The sequence below is a fragment of the Ochotona curzoniae genome, unplaced genomic scaffold (assembly GCF_017591425.1).
Source record: "Ochotona curzoniae isolate NIBS_2020 unplaced genomic scaffold, NIBS_Ocur_1.0 contig_1302, whole genome shotgun sequence".
Lineage (NCBI taxonomy): Eukaryota > Metazoa > Chordata > Mammalia > Lagomorpha > Ochotonidae > Ochotona > Ochotona curzoniae.
This window is the reverse complement of record NW_024465035.1, coordinates 14971787-14994152: the sequence shown is the minus strand read 5'-3', so window position 1 is coordinate 14994152 and position 22366 is coordinate 14971787. Positions and strand designations below refer to the sequence as shown.

The window sequence follows — 22366 nt, the reverse complement described above, 5'->3', positions numbered from 1 at the left end:
GAGCTGATCTGAAGCCAGGAGCTTCTTCTGGATCTCCCATGTGGATAATAGGTACAGGGTCCCAAGGCTTTGAGCCATCCTGCCATCCTTTGCTGCTTTTCCGGGCTACAAGCAGGGAGCTGGATGGGAAGCAGAGCAGCCAGCAATCAAACTGGTGCCCATATGAGATCCCGGTGCAGGCAAAGTGAGTAGTTTAGCCACGAGGTTATTGCACCACGCCCATAATTTCCAATTCTTAATTAGTCTACAATATTAACCTCAGAAACCAAAATATACCCAATACATAATTTACATGCTAACTCTAAATCAAATAACCAATAATTAGCATGTTAATGATGCAAATTAAATTTTTCTTGGTTAAGTACCTATGCAAACTTAAGGGGAAATTTATCTTGAGTACACATACTGAAGAAAATTGGTACCGTAAGGCGATTAATACTCAAAAAGAAAATAATCATTCAACATCAAAGAGTGTGTTAAAAATGTCTCTTACCAAAGGCTCTTTCGTCGTTGATGTTTTTGACGCAGAACCATAGGCCTGCTGGGAAGGTACATACAAGGATATGGAGGTCAAAGAAGAAAGACACCCAAGTCGTAGGCTGGTGCTCAGACACTGACGCAATGATTGGAATGTGTATTTTTGCATACCTGGTATTAAAAAAGTTAATATTTTTACAACTAAATGATAAAACATGAGTTGCTTTTAGACGAAGAGATCATTTTTACTGTAGCTATGGTTCCTACTCTGCACTGTTTAACTGAGCACTGCCATGCTAACCAGCTCTAGTGGAAATCAATCTTCCGGTCCACACTCACAACACTGAAACTAAAACGGAAAAGTATCTCAATCACAAAACTATGCTCTCTGGCTCCTAATACAAAAAGCATTACTCAGATCTGCAGCCTATCTCAACATCTCCAATGTTTTCTTCAAGGAATGTGGGATTTTAGAATTGTCGGAGGGAGAAACACCTTACAGAATAAGGTGTCACATTACCACAATGCCTTGCTTGAGAAAAGGCCTAAATCATCCCTCAAGTATCCTACGATTACCAGGTAGTCAAAGTTTACAAAGTACAAGACCAAGAGTGCAAGTACGATGAACAAAACGTAAGCTGATAATGTAAGCTAGTCGGAAGCCTTTACAGCCGGACTGTCCCTCACTCCGCTGACTCAGGCTCAGCTCCTGAAGCATGTGGCCAACTGGAAGTGTCCTTCCAACGTAACTTCCTTATGCCCCTTAACTCCACCTGGACATGAGCCTTTTTTTGGTATCACATCCAAAGGTGTGTCCAATAAATTGTGGCAGACTTCTTATGCGTCCCACAGAGTAACAAGAGACACACCTGCGGAAGGGAAGGAGGTAAATTGCAACCAAACATTTTCTCATCCTTAGGAAAACATTCTAGAGATAAGCAAGTGCTACTGGAATAAAAACAGCCAGATTTATAAACCTACTTCTAACAAATTAATTCACTTTAGAAAAGCACTCCAAAGAAAAATGCAGTAGATATTCTTCAGTGCATTTAACAGAGTAAAAAATAAAAAATTGAAGAGAAAAAACAAACTTAGATCCTTTGATATTAGAAACAAATTAAGTCTTCTTCATAACTATGACATATAGTCTTATAAAGTAGCATCTCTCAGTTAAAATTATCACTAAAAGATGGAAATTTTATATATACATATATTGACAAAAGCACAAATGTTATGTGAATGTTTTAGCAAACAAAAATAACTAGCTGGTCATACAAAACAAACTTCAATTTCATTCTGAAAGTACATTCACACAAGTTATTTTATAAGTGTTTTATATAAATGTACATACATTTATCTCCCGTGTAACTTACAAGTGTTGCCCGAACACCTAGTCACGTGCTGACAAAGCAAGCATGGGGAGGGGGAATACTCACTGTCGTACGAAGTCAGAGAACTCATCTGCACTTACCCAGTGTCCCACAGTGAGTAAAACCTTCCACTCCAAGGTGCAATGTAACCTTGGGGAAAAAATTACAAAAAAAAAAAAAACTTTTTTGTTTTGTGAATTGATTTTTAGGCTTATTGTTAATCACCAACATGACTGGCAATTAGGCAATCAGTGAACGAAGAAAAGGATCACAGAGATCTTACTTCCACAGAAACACGCCTCTCAAAGAAGGGTTTCAGCTTTCTCTCAGGTTACTATTAGTAAAAGGTTCAGATATGACCAGATAATTTTTAAACATGAACATGAGGTATCTAAATGACACAATCTAGAATCCCGAAGACCATTGGACAAAGATGATTTTAAACATTAACATCATTTGCTTTTCTCAAGCAGAGTGAAACAGACTGGGTTTACTATTTCTTGGAGACAACGTGTACATACAGAAAAGATCGGGCATGTAGCAGGTAATAACAGAAGATCTGATTTAAAAAAAAATGTAACAGAATTAGGCATGGACTTATAGGAATTGGATGAAGCAGAATTTTAAAAAAATCATTTTGTAGAAATACTCTTACGATTTAAAGTCTTTGACTATAACTTTTACCTTTCTCATACACAAACCAACCCCAGTACCTGATCTACTAAGATAAATAAGAGTATGTAAAAATTTCCTAGAAGAAACATTCTGAGTGCTAATCTAGACACAACCCAAGGCTAACAAGTGCTGACACTCACCTGTGTAGGTCAAGTAGATGACACTAAGGAACACAGCACCGGCCGCCAGCGACACGCCCAGAAAGAAGAGGGTCTGGAATTCCTGCTTGGTCAGTCGGTCTCTCAGATACTGCAAGAAAGCATAAGCTTGCAGCAATGCAAAGACACCTAGTTGAAGAAAAGAGGCATAGAACCAGTGAATAAAACATTAAGGTCTTTCAGAAACTGATTTATAGAACTTATATCTATTTATTTCATCTCATTAACATCTTATTCCTATGTCAAATTTAAATATCTAATAAATTACACCTTATTTCAAAATGACCAGAATCCTCATGCTTCAAAAGACAAAAGAAACCCTGATTGAGTGATGTATGCCTTTGGAACGTAAGGGAAGTTGCTGCTGAAAGGGGAAAAGAGAAAAATGTCTCTTGAAAAAAAAATCCCCAAATGTGCTTTCCTGAAGGATTCAAACAACCTAACTCAGGAGAACTGACACAGCTACCGCTCCTGCTGAGTGGTGGGGAGGGTGCTATTTACTTACTCAGACAAGTTGCCGATTTAAAGCTGGAATTCAGGGAACTGTAACTCAAAATTCAGCATTTCAGAAAACAGATCAAAGTAGTTTTATGATCTTGTTCCCTGACAGGTCATCAAAAAACTCTCAAATCTTAGAAAAAGAAGAAAAGTCCAAGCTCCCCCTTGCAGAGGCCCTTCAGGAGAGCAGACAGTGAGCAGGAGCAGCGACGGGCTGAGCTTTCCTCCGCTAGTGCTGCTATGGCTAACCATACATGCACATGGCTGAAAACCTGTTACCAAACTACGCATAAAGACAAAGCTTTCACTGTTTTCTTGGACTTTAATTTCTGGAAGCCACTGTGTCAGGCAAAGGCAACACTAGTATTAAGTAAACCTGTATGCCTTTCTCACTAATCTGTCTTAAGCGTGTCTCAGTTACTGACCTTGAGACGGTGAGAAAAAAAAGATACTAATCTTTTCTTTCATACATTAGTAAACAAGGAGAACACTAAGGTAAAATTAAAGCAATAGTAGGAAAATGCATGCAATGACCAAATGTGCAGAGCATGATACAGAAATGCAAGATACAAGATATGACAGCCCTAACACATCTGAAATACTGATTTTTACAGAGATAATTAAGCACTTTGTTGCATGGTTAAAAAGCATTATCAAAGAGTTATATTTAGAAACCATAAAAATATACATAATTACAGCTGATTGTGTGTCTATATAGCATTGCTGTACATTATTCAAAACTAAATGTAAATTTCTCCGTATCAGTAAAAATATTTCATAGATTTTAAAGTACTATGAAGAGTAAGGCAGAAGTTACTACATATTTTGGGAGGGGGGTGAAGGTGTTGCTTCAAATTTCACCAAGAATCCAATGATAAAGGCAGTGGAATGCCACCTCAAAAAAGGTCTGCTACAAATAAATACAATGACTACCCATGGCCTTCTTTCCATTGAGAATCTTGGACACTTTCACTCACAGACACCTCATAATTGTAATTCAAGTTATTTGACGGGTTGCTGAAAACTAAAACCACTACTATTAATACAAGGCTAAAAACCTCATATCTGTGGAAGATTGGCCAATTATATATTCACATATTCATTCAGAAGAAGGAAAATAAACATTTTTTTACCTGCAGCTGCCATGTGCTCACTTGTTCTGATTGGCTGGAATCCCACAAAAGGTATTTGCATGGATAATATTAAACCCACAATGTAGAAGGTGCTATATGCTACAAAGACAAAAATAGGAAACAGAATCCTTTACTCCCATCACAGCAAGTCCTGGAAACACACAGGCGTGCACAAATCTTCTTAAATCAAGGCTTTAACAGAAGAGCAGAAGCTTAAAGTGAATATCCTAACACATTTGTTAACTGCATGATAAATCATGAGTAGTTTACACATTAGTTTAAAACATTGTTTTAAACACTTGCTTCCATATTCCATCAATAATCATTGAGAAGAACCAAGACGCCATATGAAATACACGAAAGAATTCCATCAAGTTTATGGAAAATTTCATTTTCTCATTTTTGCTTCCCAGCCACAGGGGACACCGAGCCCTGGGATCCTGGCTGCAGACGGGCCCCTCCTGGCGGTTACAGACATCTAGGGAATATACGGATCAAAACCTGTTTGTGCCTATCTTTCAAATGAATTTAAAAAGTCAATTAAAGCAACACACCAATAGAAAAAAACATGCAAGAATTTCAACATTTATTAAACACGAAAATGCTCTCAGGTATTTCAGTGTTTATGGCCTCACAATGTTTTTTGTATAATATTCTCAGATTGAAAACAAAAAATTCTGTCCCCCAGCTTTTTTGTTTTTAAGAGAAAAGAACCACATTCACTCTAAGGCACCAAATTAACAATTTATTGAACTCGTTACCTTAGAAGAGAATCTTGTGTGTTCTCAGTTCTGAGTATACTATGCTACTCTATTAACTCTCTTCTTGCCAATGTTCATGGGGGGGTGAGGTCATAATTTATATAAAGACTTGCCTTGAATTCATAAATTCATACGTCATGGAGAAGCTAATCAAAGAGAAAGTTAGCACTTGGAATTACTTTACTAATTAAACTTAATTATAAATGAAGGCAAAGTCCACCTGAGAAATTAATGTGAAAATTATTCCACTTGTAAACTTTCCAGACATCATTTTGTAAATACATTCAATATTCATTTTTGGCAAATAAACTACTCAATAAGTGACGGGGCTGAGAGTAAATGGAGGAGTAGCACACTGTTAAGGCAGGCGATTACTGTACACTATGCATTGTACAGTACAGCACACAGCACATAACTCGGACCCAACTTAGATGAGAAAAAAACATTTGGTTTGAAAAGAAGTCATCTGCAGAAGAGAAATCATGGATAATTAGTTCAGATGTTAAGCTGCCTCCCAAACTATGTGATAAGAGATGGGGAAGAGCATCATATGTTTCCTAGGAAGGATGAAAATATATGAATAGTTTCTAATGGCATCAAGCTTTCATAGAAGTAATCTCAATGTAGTTTTATACACATTAATGTTGAGGTGGAATTACCTTCTATATGGTACCTGAAACCACGAAAAATTAAGAAAATAAGAATGTTATGATATTAAGTGTTTACCAATTTGGTTGATAGGTTTTAGGTTTTTTAATAGCGATGTTTACAAGTCAGCCTCATGTTGAAGCCTGAACAAATAAGAGTCCCAGGACAGGAACCGAAAGAATGGACAACAAAATGACAGTTGGACCAAACTTTTAGGAACCCTCCCAATAGTAATAAGCCACCGGCAGTCTAGTCTCCACGATTCCAACCCAGGTAAGATGTATAGACATCTTAATCCGTCTATAATTAGTAGGTAAGTTTAACTGCAATGGTAAACCCATTTTTTAAAAAAAGAAAGTAAAACACAAGTCTTCCTCTACTTATATCCCTCTAATTGCATTCCCCAATAATTACTGCTAGAAGATCTGGAGGGTATCAGACACGCTCATGTCCATATTCTTCAGGTAAGATCCTATTTTGCCTGACAATATTATGTATTTCAGTAATCAATTGCCTGGTTAATAAAAATGCAATTTCTTCTTAGACACATTCTTAGGTTCATTTCCAGGTATAGTCAAAAGGACAGAAAAAAAAAAAAAGCCTGATACACAAAATTAAAAACTTTTACATGACTTTAAAAATAGTTTTTAAGAAACTAATATGAGAATTCAAGTTAGTAACAGTGAGGTAGGTGAGCTTAACAAAACAATGCAGGTAATTAAAAAGCCAGCTGGGACTTTAACTATTTTTATCAACTAGTGCTATTTGCTAAACATAGGTTAATTAATGTCAAATAAAGCTGAACCTATTAATAGACAAGCTCCACAAATGGTACCTTTGAAGCTATCTATCCCTATTAGCTCCATTTATATGTGCTTACACCAAATAATGAAACAAATCTAATAAAAATGTTTGCAGTAATCCACATTTAATAATTCAAAACAGCTGAAATCATCCAAAGCGTTTTCTTTTCAAAGCATCCCCTTTTATTTTTGTAGATCCCTAACCCCGAGCTGTCCAGACAGGGGTGTGTGTGCTGTAGCTCACAATACAAACACTGCCCTTAAACAAAGCTGTGATTGCTTGCTGTATAGAAAAAATGCCAAGTATCACAGTCTGACCTTGATGTAATACTGCTCTACCTCTTGAACTTGCAATTGTAATTACAATTTACAAATCCACATATTAAAGCAATCACAACATGGGAGGAGTGTGGTGCATCAAGCTATGTCGCTCCCTGAGCACCTGGTATCTCATGAGTGCGAGCTGGAAGTAATCCACTTCCAACCCAGCTCCCTGCTAACACACCTGGCAAGGGAGCTGATGATGTTCAACTGCTTAGGCCCCTGCCACCCAGGTGGGAGACTCAGAGGGAGTTTCTGACTCCTTCCCTCACCCAGGCCCAAACTGAACCTTGCAGAGACATTTGGGGAGTGAACCAGTGGACAGATCTCTGTCTCTTGCTCTCTCTGTAACTCTGCCTTCTAAATACCTCTTTTGTTTTAAAGAATTAAAAAGAAGTTGGTGGGTCCAGCATGGAAGCCTAGTGGCTAAGGTCCTTGCCCTGAATGCGCCGGGATCCCACATGGATGCCGGTTCTAATCCCGGTGGCCCTGGTTCTAATTCAGCTCCCTGTTTGTGGCCTGGGAAAGCAGTCAAGGACGGCCCAAAGCCTTGGGACCCTGCACCCACGTGGGAGACCTGGAAAAGGTTCTTGGCTCATAGCTTCAGATCAACTCAGCTCCGACTGTTGTGGCCACATGGGAATGAATCAGATGGAAGATCTTCCTCTCTGTATATCTGACTTTCCAATTAAAAAAAATACAAAGAAATTGGCACATCAGTAAAAATGGAGAGATAGGTATTATATAAATATAATCTCCACTGCTTTTCTCCCCACTTTGCATTTCAGCACTGAATTTTTCAAGAATTACTTCATCTAAAAACATATGATGGCCAAGTCATTCTGAAAACAGACATGACCAACATCCATCATATCCTCTGGGAGTGGTAAAATCAGATACATACACAACTGTAATACAATGAGACGGGCTTGGGGGATATCTCTAACAGGTATGGAAGATGCACTTGACAATGAGTTGATCTTGCATGTTCCCAAAAGGCTTGAACACACCCATCCTCAATTAATTTGGCTGCTGCTTCCTTTCCCTCTTTATTCTCCTTCTTATAAATTCTCTAGAACCCCTGAGCAAACTACTATCCTCAACTACTCAATTATCTCCCCATCCATGTTAGCCTACTTTTCTGACCCTTTAACAGCCATATGAGTAAAGCATCCCATCCAAGTGGTAGCTCTAAAAAACTACACACCACCAATGCTGTAAATCATTTACTGCATCACAAAAATGTTACCATGCTGCCATCCTGTGGAAGCACAGATTCTGGCATTCATTGCCACACATTAGATTCCCAACGTGTGTAAAAAAACTAGAAAGATGCAATGACCCTTCCAAAGAGTTCTAAACTTTGGTGCATTCTTTGAACTCTATGCATTTCCACAATATACATTTTCCATACACTTTCTCAAGACTACCTCATAAATACTTGTACGCACACACCCCAATTATTCTATTTAAATATTTTTAATCAAAGTAAAATATTAAACCCAGAAAAATGTCCACAATACCAAAACTCATCAAGGAGAAACTGACCAAAAAGATGTACATTTAAGTACACATGTAAAAATGCAGTATATTCTTTATTAAGTGTATGACACATTCTGTGGTTGACGTGCCACGCCCAATCACTCACCGATATAGACCCTTTTGCTGTACCTCTGCATTAGCAACAACACGAACACATGCAGCGGAATAAGGTTGATGATAAACACATAACCACCCCAAGCAGAGACCTACGGACAAAGAAAGAAAGGTTAACTCGGAGCAAATGAAACATGCTAAACCTTCTAACAATGTCGAGGGATGCTTAAATATGCGTTTAATTAACCCAAAAGTAACCCATTTCTTACTTTTACTGATTTAAAATAGCATGATTCCGTAAGTCAAATATTCAAGCACATTTTTCTATATTCCCCGAAGAAATGTTCAAATTAAATTAATATTAATTAGAAAAGCTAAGAACACTATAATCTGTGAGTTGGCAACAAGCAACTACCTAACTACTATCAGGAGACAGATCTAGAGTGGTTTATATCACATATTTTTGATGGAAAATTCATTGCAAGATGTTGGCTGACAGAATAATGAGTGTTCGCACTCCGCAGATCATCTGGATGTTTTAAGATTCTCAAAATTAAAAGTGCTAGTTCAGTGTAAACTCTTCCCAACACATGGGTTACACAATTTCCATTTTTAATGCCATATACACCATTTAATCAGGGTCAATGAGATTTTTTACTTAAATAATGAAAAATGCAGGATGGGACAGAAGGGCATTTTTCTAACAACTTCTTTCTTCAACTTTATATTAGGTTCACCTGCCTCAGCTGAACACATGACAACTTAAAAACTCCCATTACTTTACCATCAGGCAGTTAGTCAATTACAACCCAGGAAAATTGGCATTTTAGCACAACATTTAAGACTGTTAAACAAAAGTTTATCACCTAAATGTTAAAACTTAATTATTTAAATATAAAAGTTTAAGTTAAAAATAAAATACATAAAATATCTTATTCATATACTATATATCATACAGCATATTATAATCATAATTATACATCATAACACTATATATGTATTTATAAATAAAGTGAAATATAAAATAATATACGAATAAAATATAAAATATTTTGAAGGTTAAACATGAGGGAAAATCGTGCTTCACTTGCTGCAAATATATTAGAGGGATTCAACACTGCCTTCCCCCATTCGATCTCACATATCTTCAAATTAAGAAATCTTACCATATAGAAATAGGATAAACAGCAGCACATTGTCCAAAAAACTGAACCAGTTTTTACAGACTTTACCTAAAAAACAAAACAAATTGATATAATACAATCTTACATTTACAAATGTCCTTTTAAAAACCAGTAAACTTGTGCTACAAATACCTAATATCTTATGCAAATCAAAAACAAAACACAAAACCCAACCAAAAACCTGAGAGCCCTCGGGTGGCCAGGTCTGCTCCAGACACCTATACAGACTCCTTAGCAGCAGCCAAATATTTAAAGAATAGCTCTGATGCTTTGGGTTACATTGCTATCAGAAAAAGAGTCATCTTAAAAAGAACTACTTTTCTCTTAAATTGGTATCAATCATTTGGGGCTTTAATAAAACTTTGTACACTAAATCTATATTTCTGAGGGAAAAACTGATTTATTTATGTGAAAGAGAGTGACAGAGAAGAAAAGACAGAACAAGCTTCTGTCCTTGGTACACTCCCGATGGCCTCCAGGGTCGCGCTGGGCCAGCAGCTTCACCCAGGTTGACCACAGCGACGCACAGGCCCAAGCTGTTGGGCATCCATCTCTGCTGCTTTCCCATCCCAGGCACTCAGCAGGGAGGTGGAGCCAGCGGCATATGGGACGCCAGCCCTGCAGGCAGGGGCTTAGCCTATTAAGCCACAGAACTGGCCCCATTCTTCACGTATGGTTGATTTGCTCAGACCAAATATCTTGTTAACTTTTCTTCATTTGAATCATCTGACAATATATATATATATCACATAACTCTGAGACACCTAAACTTTTTATCATCATAATCAGAAATCTTCAAAATACAATAACCAATATTCAAAATATTTTCCAGAAGGCCTCAATTATTTTGAAGTAGAAAAACAAACTACAATAAAGGAAACTTCAAAAAGTAGACAAATTTCTACTGTCTGATAAACTAATCAAGTATTTTCCAAATCCATTTATGTTTTCATTTCTAAAAGCAAAACACTAACACCTTCAGAAAGCTGATTAAAAAACAAATGCAACACATAAAGGGTCATATGTTTATTATGAATAAGTATCATTTAAAAAATGAGTCTCGTTACAAGTAACTGTTTTTAAAATTACTTCTATTATCTCCTTGTACATGATAGCCAAGTTCAAGTTAAAGCATCTGCAGAGCGGACTTTAAGAACATGAGTCTCCATTAACAGATTGCAACAAGCTACAGATGACACCCACGAACTTTAGGACAAAGAATTACATTTCCAATTAATAGCACTTAATGTATCAGGCTCAATTCATTCTAACTAATAGAAAGTAACTACACCACACACATACAGCCACTTTCCAGAAGAGCTAGTAGCTGTAGAATAAAGTGGGCTCTAGGTCAAAATGTGAACAGGGAAAGCATATTAAAATGCTGAAAGTTTCAAAGTGAGAGAATTTCCCAATGCATATTAGAGATTAACCCTACGATATCTCCAAAGACACTGAAAAAGGGAGAGGGGATACAAGTGATATTGCCAAAATCATACAGAGACCAAAAGAACACACAGACCAAAAAGACAGTTTCCAGTTTCCAAAGGTGAGAGAAAATGGGAGAGCTTTCCGAGACAACGCCAAACCTTCTCAGTAGAGGGCGTTAGAGAAACACTGCAGAAAAAAGGGCTTCATACCATCCCAGATCTGGGCTGAGGTTTGGCCAACTGGAAATGAAGACATCCAATAAAGCATCAGGACCCCAACCACGCACCCAGAACATATTTTGCAACATTTATCTGGTGATCACCCTATAGTCCTGTTGGAAACAGTAACTAGAGTCCCCTGCCTACTGTGAAAGCCAACTGCTCCACTGACATCCAGACTCCACTGACATCGTGCCAGAGTCACCAGCTCTCACTTCATAATTCTGCAGCTGCCATTTCCCTGTACTTAATGAGTGCTCAGTTGTTATTTAGCACAATATATATTAACTTCAGTCTAGCCAAATCATTGAACTTTTCTACTGTCAAAGGACTGACACATCCCTACTCAATGATGGGAACAGTTTGTCCAAAGATAGCAATTTCCTTATTAGTTGCTCTTTTATCATAGTTAAGACTTTAAAAAAAGTTTTTTCATTAAATTAGGAAACTATTTTTTTAAAACATGCATTATTCTAAAAGAAGTTAAACAGAGGGGAAGAAATACAGATCTTTGATCTGCTTATTTGCTCCCTGGAAAGCTGAAACAGTCAGGGTTGAGGTAGGCTGAAGTCGGGAACCGGGAGCTCCATCCAGGTCTCCCATGCTGGTGGCAGGGCCCAAGGCCTCAGCCATCTTCTGAGGCTACTTGGACCATCAGCAGGGAACTTGGGAAGTGGAGCAGCTGAGACAGCCACTGGCACACACATGAAATGCTGGTGCCACAGGCCCCAACAGACTTTATATGAAATTTAACCTATTTAACTTACTGTCCTTTTTTTTCTATCAGACTAGTAGTGCAATCTAGTACAAGAAAATTAAGATATATTTTATAACTGCCAAATGTAGTTCATATTCTAAACTTTCTTTTGCTGTGTAGCCTTAGAGAGAAATGAGAAAAGCAAAGCAAATATATTTCTCAGTATTTCCTAGACAAAGAGATTATGCTAAGCTATATTGGGTACACAAATTATAATTAGGTTCTACCCCAATGGTGAGAGAATACTTCGGCAAAACTTGAGCTGAAACACAATATGAAAGCAACCATTCAATGAGTATAGACACTATGGATCCTGGATGCTAGAGGCAGTGAAAAGGCTTCTCTTTTCTAGCTATCAAATAAATTTTAAAGTCTTTATGTAAAAAGGGGAAGATACCACTTGAGATGCTTCACTCTATACAAGAGTGCCTAGGTCCTGATTCCATTTATTATTTTTTAAAATTGGAAAGGTAGATTTTACAGAGAGGAGAGACAGAAATATTTTCCATCCACTGGCTCACTCCCCAAATGGCTACAATGGCCAGAGCTGAGCCAATGCAAACCCAAGATCCAGGAGCTTCTTCTGGGTCTCCAGTGCAGGGTCCCCGAGGGTTTGGGCTGTCCTTGACTACTTTCCCAACCCAGAAGCAGGGAGTTGGATGGGAAGTGAAGCAACCAGGACATGAACTGGGGTCCATATGGGATCCCAGAGCTAGCAAGGTGTGGATTTAACCACTGAGCCATCGCCCTGGGTCCCTGACCCCATTTCTGATTCCAACTTGCTGCTAATGCACACCCTGAAGGCAGCATGTGAGGATCCAGGTACGCGAGTCCCTGCCACCTAAACGAGTGGCGGTCTCCTGGCCTCCTGGCTTCAGCTCTGACTGCTGTGGGAAGTAAATGAGCATATGCAAGATCTCAGCCTCTTTTGTCTTTCTGCCTAATTAATAAAACCACAAGATACTTTACAAAGCTAATGGTATGAGAAAAGAACCTTGAGGGCAACAAAGTAGGAAAGCCGACACCCATTTACTCATGATGCATGGAAGAAAGGGCAGCAAAAAAGGGGAGAGACAATAAAATTCATAGTCAAGGAGGTTGTAAAGAGAAAGCCAAGTAATCAGTACTGTAGTTCATAGACTATGATTACTGGATCCTAATATCAGAGGGGTTAAAATGTGAGGGGAAAGTGTATGTTACAGGAATTGATTAGAAATCTCTCTCTCTCACACACACACACACACGCTGGAACAGACGTACACAGGGCTTTGAGAGAATTAATAAAATCTTGAAGGAACCGTCAAGGTTTCAAAGACGTAAGCCTTGAAGGATTCTAAATGCAGAAGAGGAATCAGGCACAAAGGAGATGTGGCACAGGTCAGCACCTGCCGGGGACTGGACAGTTTCAGAAAATGATGTCGGGAAGACAGACTGGGACTTGGTCAGTTATGAGCATGGTTTGGTCTCCATTTATGAATAATAGGGAGTCTATTAATAGAAGGCAGCAGAATCAGACATGCTGTTTTAAAAGGTAACTCAGAGGACGTAAAGAATAATCAAAATATCTCTCTAGTAACATGCAAAAACATGACAGGCTAGGAAAGTAGACTGAGTTCTGACACCTAAGTTCAAGTAGTACGAATGTAGATGAAGCTAAGAGATCTGGAGGACTGGACAAAAAGTTGCTAGCTTCCAGTTTCCTGGCTTGCAGCACTAACCATCAACAGGGAGAAAGAAGGCCAACAGATGCTCTGGTTGGTTGGGTGGTTTTAAAAAGTGAAAAAAATTACATATACATATATAAGGATTGCTAAGATTCTTAAAATGCAGAAACTGAAAACAGCAACAGAAAACTCATACTTGGAGTTGTCAAAATTCAACCTCAGTAAATGGGTATACACAGAAGACTTGAGCAATACCAATACTGTTGCAACTTGGTGTAAAAGCAGCCACTGCCAATTTGCATACAGCTGGTCAGGACTGTCATCTGGTAAACCGTTATTTACTAAAGCATACGGCTCGCCTATAAGCCATAATCTGCATATTTCTGTGCAGTACTATGTAACAAGTACCACTACATTTTAAATGACAAAATTAGCACAGTGGCTCAACTGGCAAATTCTCTACCAGCATCTGATAGGGGCAACAGTTCTATTCCTAGTTGCTCCACTTCTGATCAGCTCCCTAATGCTATGGACTGGTAGACTGCAGGGTTTGGTTCAGGTCCTTAGGCCCTGAACCCACATGGGAGATCCTGACTCCTGACTCCTGGCTTCAGATTGGCTCAGTTCCAGCCATTGCGGCCATCTGGGGAGTGAACCAGTGGATGAAAGATCTGTCATTCTCTCCTTCTGTCAATCTGCATTTCAAATAAAAATAAATGTATCTTCTAAAAAAAAAAGTATGTTAGGAAATTCCTAAATATTTGGCACGTAGATGGCATCCAAAATCATGTGTCACAAACAATCAACTAAAAAATTTTTCAAGTACCTAACAATGAAAACATGACCTTTAAAAATATATGGGTTAGAGGTTCAAACAGTGCTTAGGGTATAATTTTAAATGTTTATGAGAAAATTAGAAATAGACAAAAAAGAAGATTCAACCTCAAGATGTTAGAAAAGAACTAGTCAAATATAAAGTAGAAGGAAATGATAAAGACCAAGAAATCATGAAATGGAAAAGAGGTGGGCCCTTGGCCCAGAAGTTAAGACTGCTTAGGATAATCACACTCCACATCAGAGGGCCAGAGTTCAAGGCCTGGCACTGCTCTGGCCCTCCAGTTTCCCTGCAATGCACACCCCGGGAGGAAGAAGGCAAGGGCCTGAGTACTTGGGTTCCTGCCACCCACTGTGGAGACCTGGACTGAGTTCTTGGGCTCCAGGCTTCAGCCTCCACTCACCCCTTGGCAACTGCAGGCACTGGTACAGCGAACCTGCAGACAGGCGTGCGTGTGCTCTCTCAAATGTTACAAGAAAAAATTGAAAAGAAACTGAAAATATAGGGAAAAACTTAATGAAACTAAAAGCTGGAGAAACATTAGCTAGACTGAGATTAGACATCAGTACCAACGGTACAAAAACTAAATATCGAGGAACACTGAATACTTTGTACCAACAAACTAATACTTAGAAGAAATAAAATTCAAAATACATACACCACTAAACTTATTTAAGAAACAAAATCAAAACAAACATACAGTGCAAAGAACAAATTATTAAAATTTTCCTGTATCCAGTTGGCTTCAATCATGAACACTAAACAAACAGATGAAGTAATTCTACAAGGATGCTTTTAGGAAACAGAGAAAATACCATCCTATGTTTTGAAGTGTAACAAAGTATACCAAAGACAAAAATTTCACTAGAAAAAGAAAAAAACTACAGGCTAGTATTCCTTATCAACAGAGTCAACAAAATAAAAGCAACACTGATCCAGCAAAGTGTAAAAATGGATGGTTTGTTCTGAACAAATGGGATTGGGATTTGTTAGGCAAAATTCTTCTTACATCTGAAAATAAACTAATGAAGAGATTCCTCACTGCCAGTGATTCTGATTCGCTGGAGACATGTGGCAATGCCTGAAGACATTTTAGTTGTAGTTACTGGGGACACAGAATGCCACTGGCATTTACAATGGTATTACAGCACGCAAGATACCACAAACTCCAATGACACTGCCCAAACTGTTACTATTGCTGAGACTGAGAAACCCTGGAATTAACAAAAGGATACAACCATGCATCACCTCAATAAACAGACACACAAAGCAGCACTGGAGAAAATCCAATATCCTTCATTATAAAAACACTCAAAGTCCGAACAGGAAAGGCTACCCAGCTTTAGTCACAGACTACATAAAACATATAAAAATGTAGTCTTCTCAATTTTAAAATGCACTACACAGAAAGTGTGCCAATGAGGTTAATATAGCTATCTAGATCAAAGGACCGGAACAGAGTTCAGAATTAAGCCCCTCATTATATCTTCCCTGTTGGGTCAGGACTAGAAAGAACATTCTCCCACTTTACCCAAGCGGGTGCAACAGGACAAGAAAAGGAAAAGGAAGTCACAGACTGAGAGGGTGTAATGATTAGGAACAAAGAATCAAACTGTTTTCCTAGATGATATCGCAAAACATAAGGATAACTAAATGACACGCCAGCACTGAACTTAAAATTAAAGGCTCATATAATTTTGCACACAACTCATGCAAAAATGTGAGAATACTGAAGTATAGTTTTAACAGAGAATATACATGTATATGTGTGTATATATGTATACATAAAACCATCACACACACACAGAGTTAACTGATTTCAACAAGCCTACTATGGGAGGTTAAGTCAGTGGGGAAGATACATCTTTCCAACCAACACATTAACACTAGACTTCCATAGCCCACACAAAAGGGTTTTCAGTGTTTCTTGTATAAAAACGTAATAACTCAAAATGGATCACACATCAAACATGCAACTTAAAATTACTCTACAGATATAAACATGTGACCTTGGATTAGCCAACTAGTTCTTTGTGACCTTGGATTAGCCAACTAGTTCTTGGGTAAAACAACAAAAAGATTTTTAAAAAAGGAAAAGGAAAAAGAAAGGATAAATTAGATTTTATCACAATTAACATTTTAAAAAGACAAGCCATGCACAGGTAGAAAATATTTTTCAAAACACATACCTTAGCTATAGGACTTACTTTTAGGATACATAAACAATTCTTAGAATCCAAAAGAAAAGCAAAACTAATCAAAACACATGTTTTTTTGACAATTCCCAAAGGAAAGACAGACAAGCACATGGAAAGATGCTCATTAGTCATTGAGGAAAAGCAAGCTGAAACTAGAAGATACCACTATCTACCAACAAGGGGGAATAAAATTTCAACATCTGACATATCTATTTATTTACATATTTATCTACATATTTATTGCTATAAATAGAGTGCTACCCTCTTCTGATATAATAATGATGATCGATGGTGATCTTAGTTTAGTAAAATAAGAAATAATTAGTTTCCTCCCTTATCAAGAGAAATAAAATGAAGAGGTGAAACCTTCCAGAACGTTGCAGTGAAAACCATTTCTGAGCATAAGGTGTATCTCAGAAATGAAGACACATTGAGCCATCGAGGAAGAACTCAACTGCAGAAGCCTTGGTGTTGCTAGCCTCAAACCAACCTGAACTGATGCCAACCTGCACATTATAAAATATTCAATATACTGCTTCTGGTTATGCAGGAAGTGAAACAGTGCCTGCTCTATTGCCTTGCTTACTCGCCTTGCCCTGTACTCGCCATGTCTGTCACTATGACCGTAGAATAAAGTGTAACTTTTTTAAAAAAACCCTACAGTTTTTCCTCTAATATCAGGAATAAGGTAAGAATGCTTCTTTCATTAATTCTACTCAACATAATACTAAAGTTCTAACCAAAGCAATTAGACAAGAAACAAAAGGCATATTTCTACAGGATTTGCCATAGAAACCTCTTAGAATAATTTGGAAAAGCAGGATACAAACCCAAGAAACAAAAAACCAGCTGTATTTCTAGAAGTCTGAAATTCCATGAACAATAGCATTAAAAAGAAGGAAACACTCAGGAGTCAAGGTAAGCAGTCTGTGGAGGCTTACACAACTGGAAACTTAAATCACTGCTGAAAACAGTTGAAGACCTAAGTAAATGAACACGTATCCTATCTTCAAACACTGAAGATTTAATAATGTCAAAATTTCAAGACTACGTAAAGTGATTTACAGACTGAATATAATCCTTACCAAAAGCCTAGACAGAAGAATCTGACCTAAAATCCACATGGAGTTTCAAGGAACGTCAAATACTAACAACGATCTTAAAGGAGGCAAAGTGAAGCCTGGCACAAGTCCTCATGGCCCTGCGCTCACATGGGAGACCCAGGAGAGGCTCCTGGCTTCTGGCCACGAATCAGCTCAGCTCCAGCTTTTGTGGCCATCTGGGGAGTGAGCCAGCCAGAAGAAGATCTTTCTCTGTAAATCTGCTTTTCCAATAAAAATAAATAGAGTCCTTAAACAAATACATAAATACATAAATAAAAAAGAACAGTGACAAAGCTGGAAAACTCAACAGTTCAAAACTTTAAAGGTAAATTTATTCTGATGCAATACTGTGGAGGTACAATAATCAAACAGTAATGACATAAAGAGACAAGACTGCATTTCACAAGTTCATGCAAAATGTAATTAAAAGGTAACTTGATTTCGGTGCAAAAGTTTTTGTGTATCAGGGATTTTCCAAAAATACATAAAAACATATATTATGGAAATGCTATGCATGGGTTTCAATTTTTTTTGCATCAAAATGGCTAGGATTCATTGTTTTGCATGAACATTTTGAAATTTTTGTACAGATCGAAGAAACAACATAGATCCTAGAAATACACCCTTACAAGATCAAATGATTTTGACAAGGATACCAAAATCATTAATGGAGAAATCATCTTTTCAACTAACGGTGCTGGAAAAGTGGAAAACCTATCTATTAAAGAAGAAATCTGGGCCCATATACAAAATATATTAAAAAAAATTAACTGAAAATGGATCAGTGACCTAAATGTATAACTTAAAATTGTAAAACTCTTACAACATAGGACAAGCATTTATGACGCTGAAGCTGGCCAGTTTCTTGGATATAACACTACACATGAGGAACAAAAAAAGACCAACTGGACTTCATGAAATTTTTCAACAGGGCAAAATGGCAATCCACAAAATGGGTTCAAATGTGCAAATCATATAACATGAATCTATAGAACACTCCTAATATTCAACAACAAAAAGTAAAAATCTCAGAAATGGAAAAAAGGTCTTGAACAGACATTTCTCTTGAAATGCATAGTTAATAAACACTAGAAAAGCTATTTATTACGGTGTTGGAAGTTTCAGAGCATAGCACAGTCATCTCAGCTATGGTGAGGGCCCCCTCAGATGCATCACACGGCTGATGCTAGGCATACCAGAAGTGACTGACTGGTAAGAAAGGAAGCTAAAAGTAAGGCGAAGTTAGTCCTACTTTTATTTATTATTTTTAAAAATGTCTTTCTTTTCAAAGGCTGAGGTTAGAGAGAAATGATTCCCTCCCTCCACTGGTTCACTGTCGAAATGACCCCTCCCCCCGCCCGCCCAACAGCCAGAGCCAGGCCAGGCAGCAGCCAGATTTCAATCCTGGTCTCCCATACAGGGGACAAGGGCCAAGTTACTTGAGCCACTGTCTCATGCCTTCTGAGACCGTGAGCACTGGCAGGAAGCTGGACTGGAGGAAGCATCAGAACCTGAACTAAGCATTTTGTTACGGCATACAGCCCTCTCAAAAGTTATCATAACCACTTAGCCAAACGCCCATCGCAATCTTCATTTCACAGGGACTGCTTATGCTGATATTATTACAACATTCTACTCTGGAACGCCCTGTTAAAACAAAAATATCCACTACTCAAGTAGTCAAGTCATACTGCCATTCATCTAGTTATCTAAAAATATGCTTAATACAACAAGAAAAAAAATTAAAAGTCTCAAGTCATAAAACCATATTTTAAGTATCCTAGGTAACTATTTTAATTTGTCTCCCAAAATAAACCAAGAAACAAAATCATCAAGTTATTTTTAATAGTTCATATTTTGCAGATAATCATTATCTGTAAATCAGGCATAACACTACTAACATTAAAACAATATCTGTAACAGACAGAAAACAGTACCTGATATTATTTTAAAGTAACAGACATCAGCACGTAACTAGCATCAGTATAAGACAAATGTGTATAACCTAAAGCATTTGGCAAAAGTTCAAGTGTATTAATGGAAGCAAATATTAAGTGATACTTACCCACAAGTAGTAGGTGAACTGAAGTGCAAAGATGGCAATGCCTTCATTATCAAAGGATCCAGCTACTGACCGAGATATGTAGCCTGGCACTATAGCAATAAAACAGGCAGCTAAAAGTCCTGCCCCTTGGTTCCAAAGTTCTCTGGTAAGCAGGAAAGTAGATATAGATGTAAGGCCGCTAAACGTTGGTGCAAGGAACACACATACATCTCTTATGTGAACTGTTATGTTCAATGTATTTAAAATCCAATGGATAAGGCCAGCAGTTATCATTAACCCTGGATAAACCTAGAAGAAAACAACAGGTAATTACATACAAAAACATGAACATAACTTATTTTTTCTTTATAATTACATGTTACAGTAAATTTGAGAAGACATCAGAATAGTTTCTCTTCTTCATATACAACAAAACAAAATCTTTTTAGGTTGAAGACAAAGAATACAAAGAACAAGGCACTTCCAAAAATTCACGGAAAATGGATTTAAAAGATGTCTTAGTGCAAATGTTTTGAAATTCATGCACTGAAAAAGTTCTCAAAGAGTTCATAAAAGTGCATATTATGAAGAAAAAAATTCTGGGTTTCACAATTCTTTGCATCAAAAATTTGTATTTAATTCATTTGAAAGACAAAAGCAGACAGGCACACAGATCTCCCACAAGCCAGTTCATTTTACAAATGCTCCACAGCAAGGACGTGTCCTAGTCCAGGAGAGAGAACTCAGTCCCAGAGCCTAAAGACCAACCACTTGCCGTTACACAGTAAGAGAAAGCTGGAATCCGGGGCAGCACCGGCACTGCAGGCCAGGCACTCCAGACGGGGGCTACGGCACTGTGTCGAATCTCCACACAACGCACCTTTCAATCCCATCTTCCTGTGATTTATGTATATCATCCCTGAGCAGCATCCTACTCTAACTTATCCTTCAAGTTTGGGGTTTTAACACAAATCTATTTTTATTCCTATCTGTGTATGATGAAGGGGATAAAAAGGAGAGCACAAAAATGACATTCATAAATAAGTCTCCCGTCCTTTCAAACTTGATTTGGAAAATAACTCTAAGAAACTTAGTTGGTCAATTTAAAGATATTTTGAGGCCTGAAAACTTAAAGCTTTTAGACCACTTTAAAAAGTACCGAGGAATGGAAGGAATGTCCTAAATCCAGAGAAACAGATGACAGTTACATTCTCTTTTGCTCCAGAAGCAAATCAGCAAACGTTAAAAGGACACTATGTCTGAGTTGTTTCTTAGTGATTAAAATGTACACCTACATCCATCCACAAACCTAGCTTTATTCTTTTTCCCCTCTAGCACTGAAATTGAAAAAGATGACATTAAGAATTTCTTTTCTTGGCTATGCTATTAAAAACTGAACCTCCCTGATACTTATCATTAATTGTTTTATTTATTTATTATATACTAATTGCTCATCTTTGAAAGCATAAAAGCTCTAGAATAACAAGGATTTTTTTTTCTAGCCTTTTGAACAATAACTTGCATAGAGTAGATACTCAATATCTACTGAATGTAAGGAACAAGACTGAACTATGAAAAAGGTGGGCATTTGGCAGCGGGGTGATGCGCCTTGGGGGTTTGTGTTTTCAGAGGGTCCAGTCTGAATCCCTGCTCTTGTACTGCCAACACAAATTCTCTTAAATACTTAGGAACCTGACCATGCCAGGGAAGCCTGGCCTGAGTTTTAGGTCCCTGCCTTTGTCCTGGCTCAACCCTGGCTTTCGGCATTACTGCAGTGAACCAGCAGATGGAGGATCCCTCGGGTAGCCTGGGTCTTTCTCTACCTTCCCTCCCTCTCCTCCTAAATAAAAAAGAAACTATATAGATGAAAGGGGGAAGGACGGAAGCACAACAATTCCCCATCATTTTTCTTTAAGAGTTACCATGTTTGCTCAAAAGGTATAGTTTGAGAAAGAGACAAAATCTTGCACCTGCAGGTTAATTTCCCCAGTGGCTACAACAGCCAAGGTAAGGCCTGGCCGAAGCCAGGAAGCAGGAGTTTCATCCCTACCTCCTATGTGGACGGCAAGGGCCCAACACCTGAACCACCTTTGCTGCTCTCCCCAGGAGCTTAGCAGGGAGCTGGACCAAACACGACAGCCAGGACTTAAACCAGCAGCCACACAGGATGCTGGCACTGCAGGCAATAGCTTTACCCAGCATGCCACAATGCCAGCCTGACATATTTCACATTACATTCAATACTAGGCCCCGGTGCACAACTTTGAGAGAAATAGTCAAAGAAATTTTCAAAATATCTTTTAAGGTAGGCCAACATATTAATGTACATAAATGGTAAATCAAACTGACACACACAAAACCCAAATTAGAAGAATGAATGAAAGCAGCAAAACTAAGGAAGCTACAACAAAGAGGCATATATAAGCTTAAAAGAGTTCTTCAGATGCCAAAAGCAAAGAATAAATTCAAAGGTATTAATGCAATGGGAGCCC

At 38.0% G+C, this 22366-nt stretch overlaps 1 protein-coding gene across 1 annotated transcript in view; it reads right to left on the bottom strand.

Annotated features, from left to right (window-relative positions):
- Positions 1-22366, bottom strand: part of STT3B (STT3 oligosaccharyltransferase complex catalytic subunit B) — a 72168-nt gene that overhangs the window by 18670 nt on the left and 31132 nt on the right. Inside the window, exons 3-9 of the mRNA XM_040963917.1 lie at positions 19896-20183; positions 9607-9672; positions 8493-8592; positions 4312-4410; positions 2663-2809; positions 1949-1997; positions 494-648 (exon numbers count right to left, since the gene is read on the bottom strand). Of these exons, the coding sequence (XP_040819851.1) occupies positions 494-648; positions 1949-1997; positions 2663-2809; positions 4312-4410; positions 8493-8592; positions 9607-9672; positions 19896-20183 (904 nt within the window). The remainder of the gene's footprint in view (positions 1-493; positions 649-1948; positions 1998-2662; positions 2810-4311; positions 4411-8492; positions 8593-9606; positions 9673-19895; positions 20184-22366) is intronic.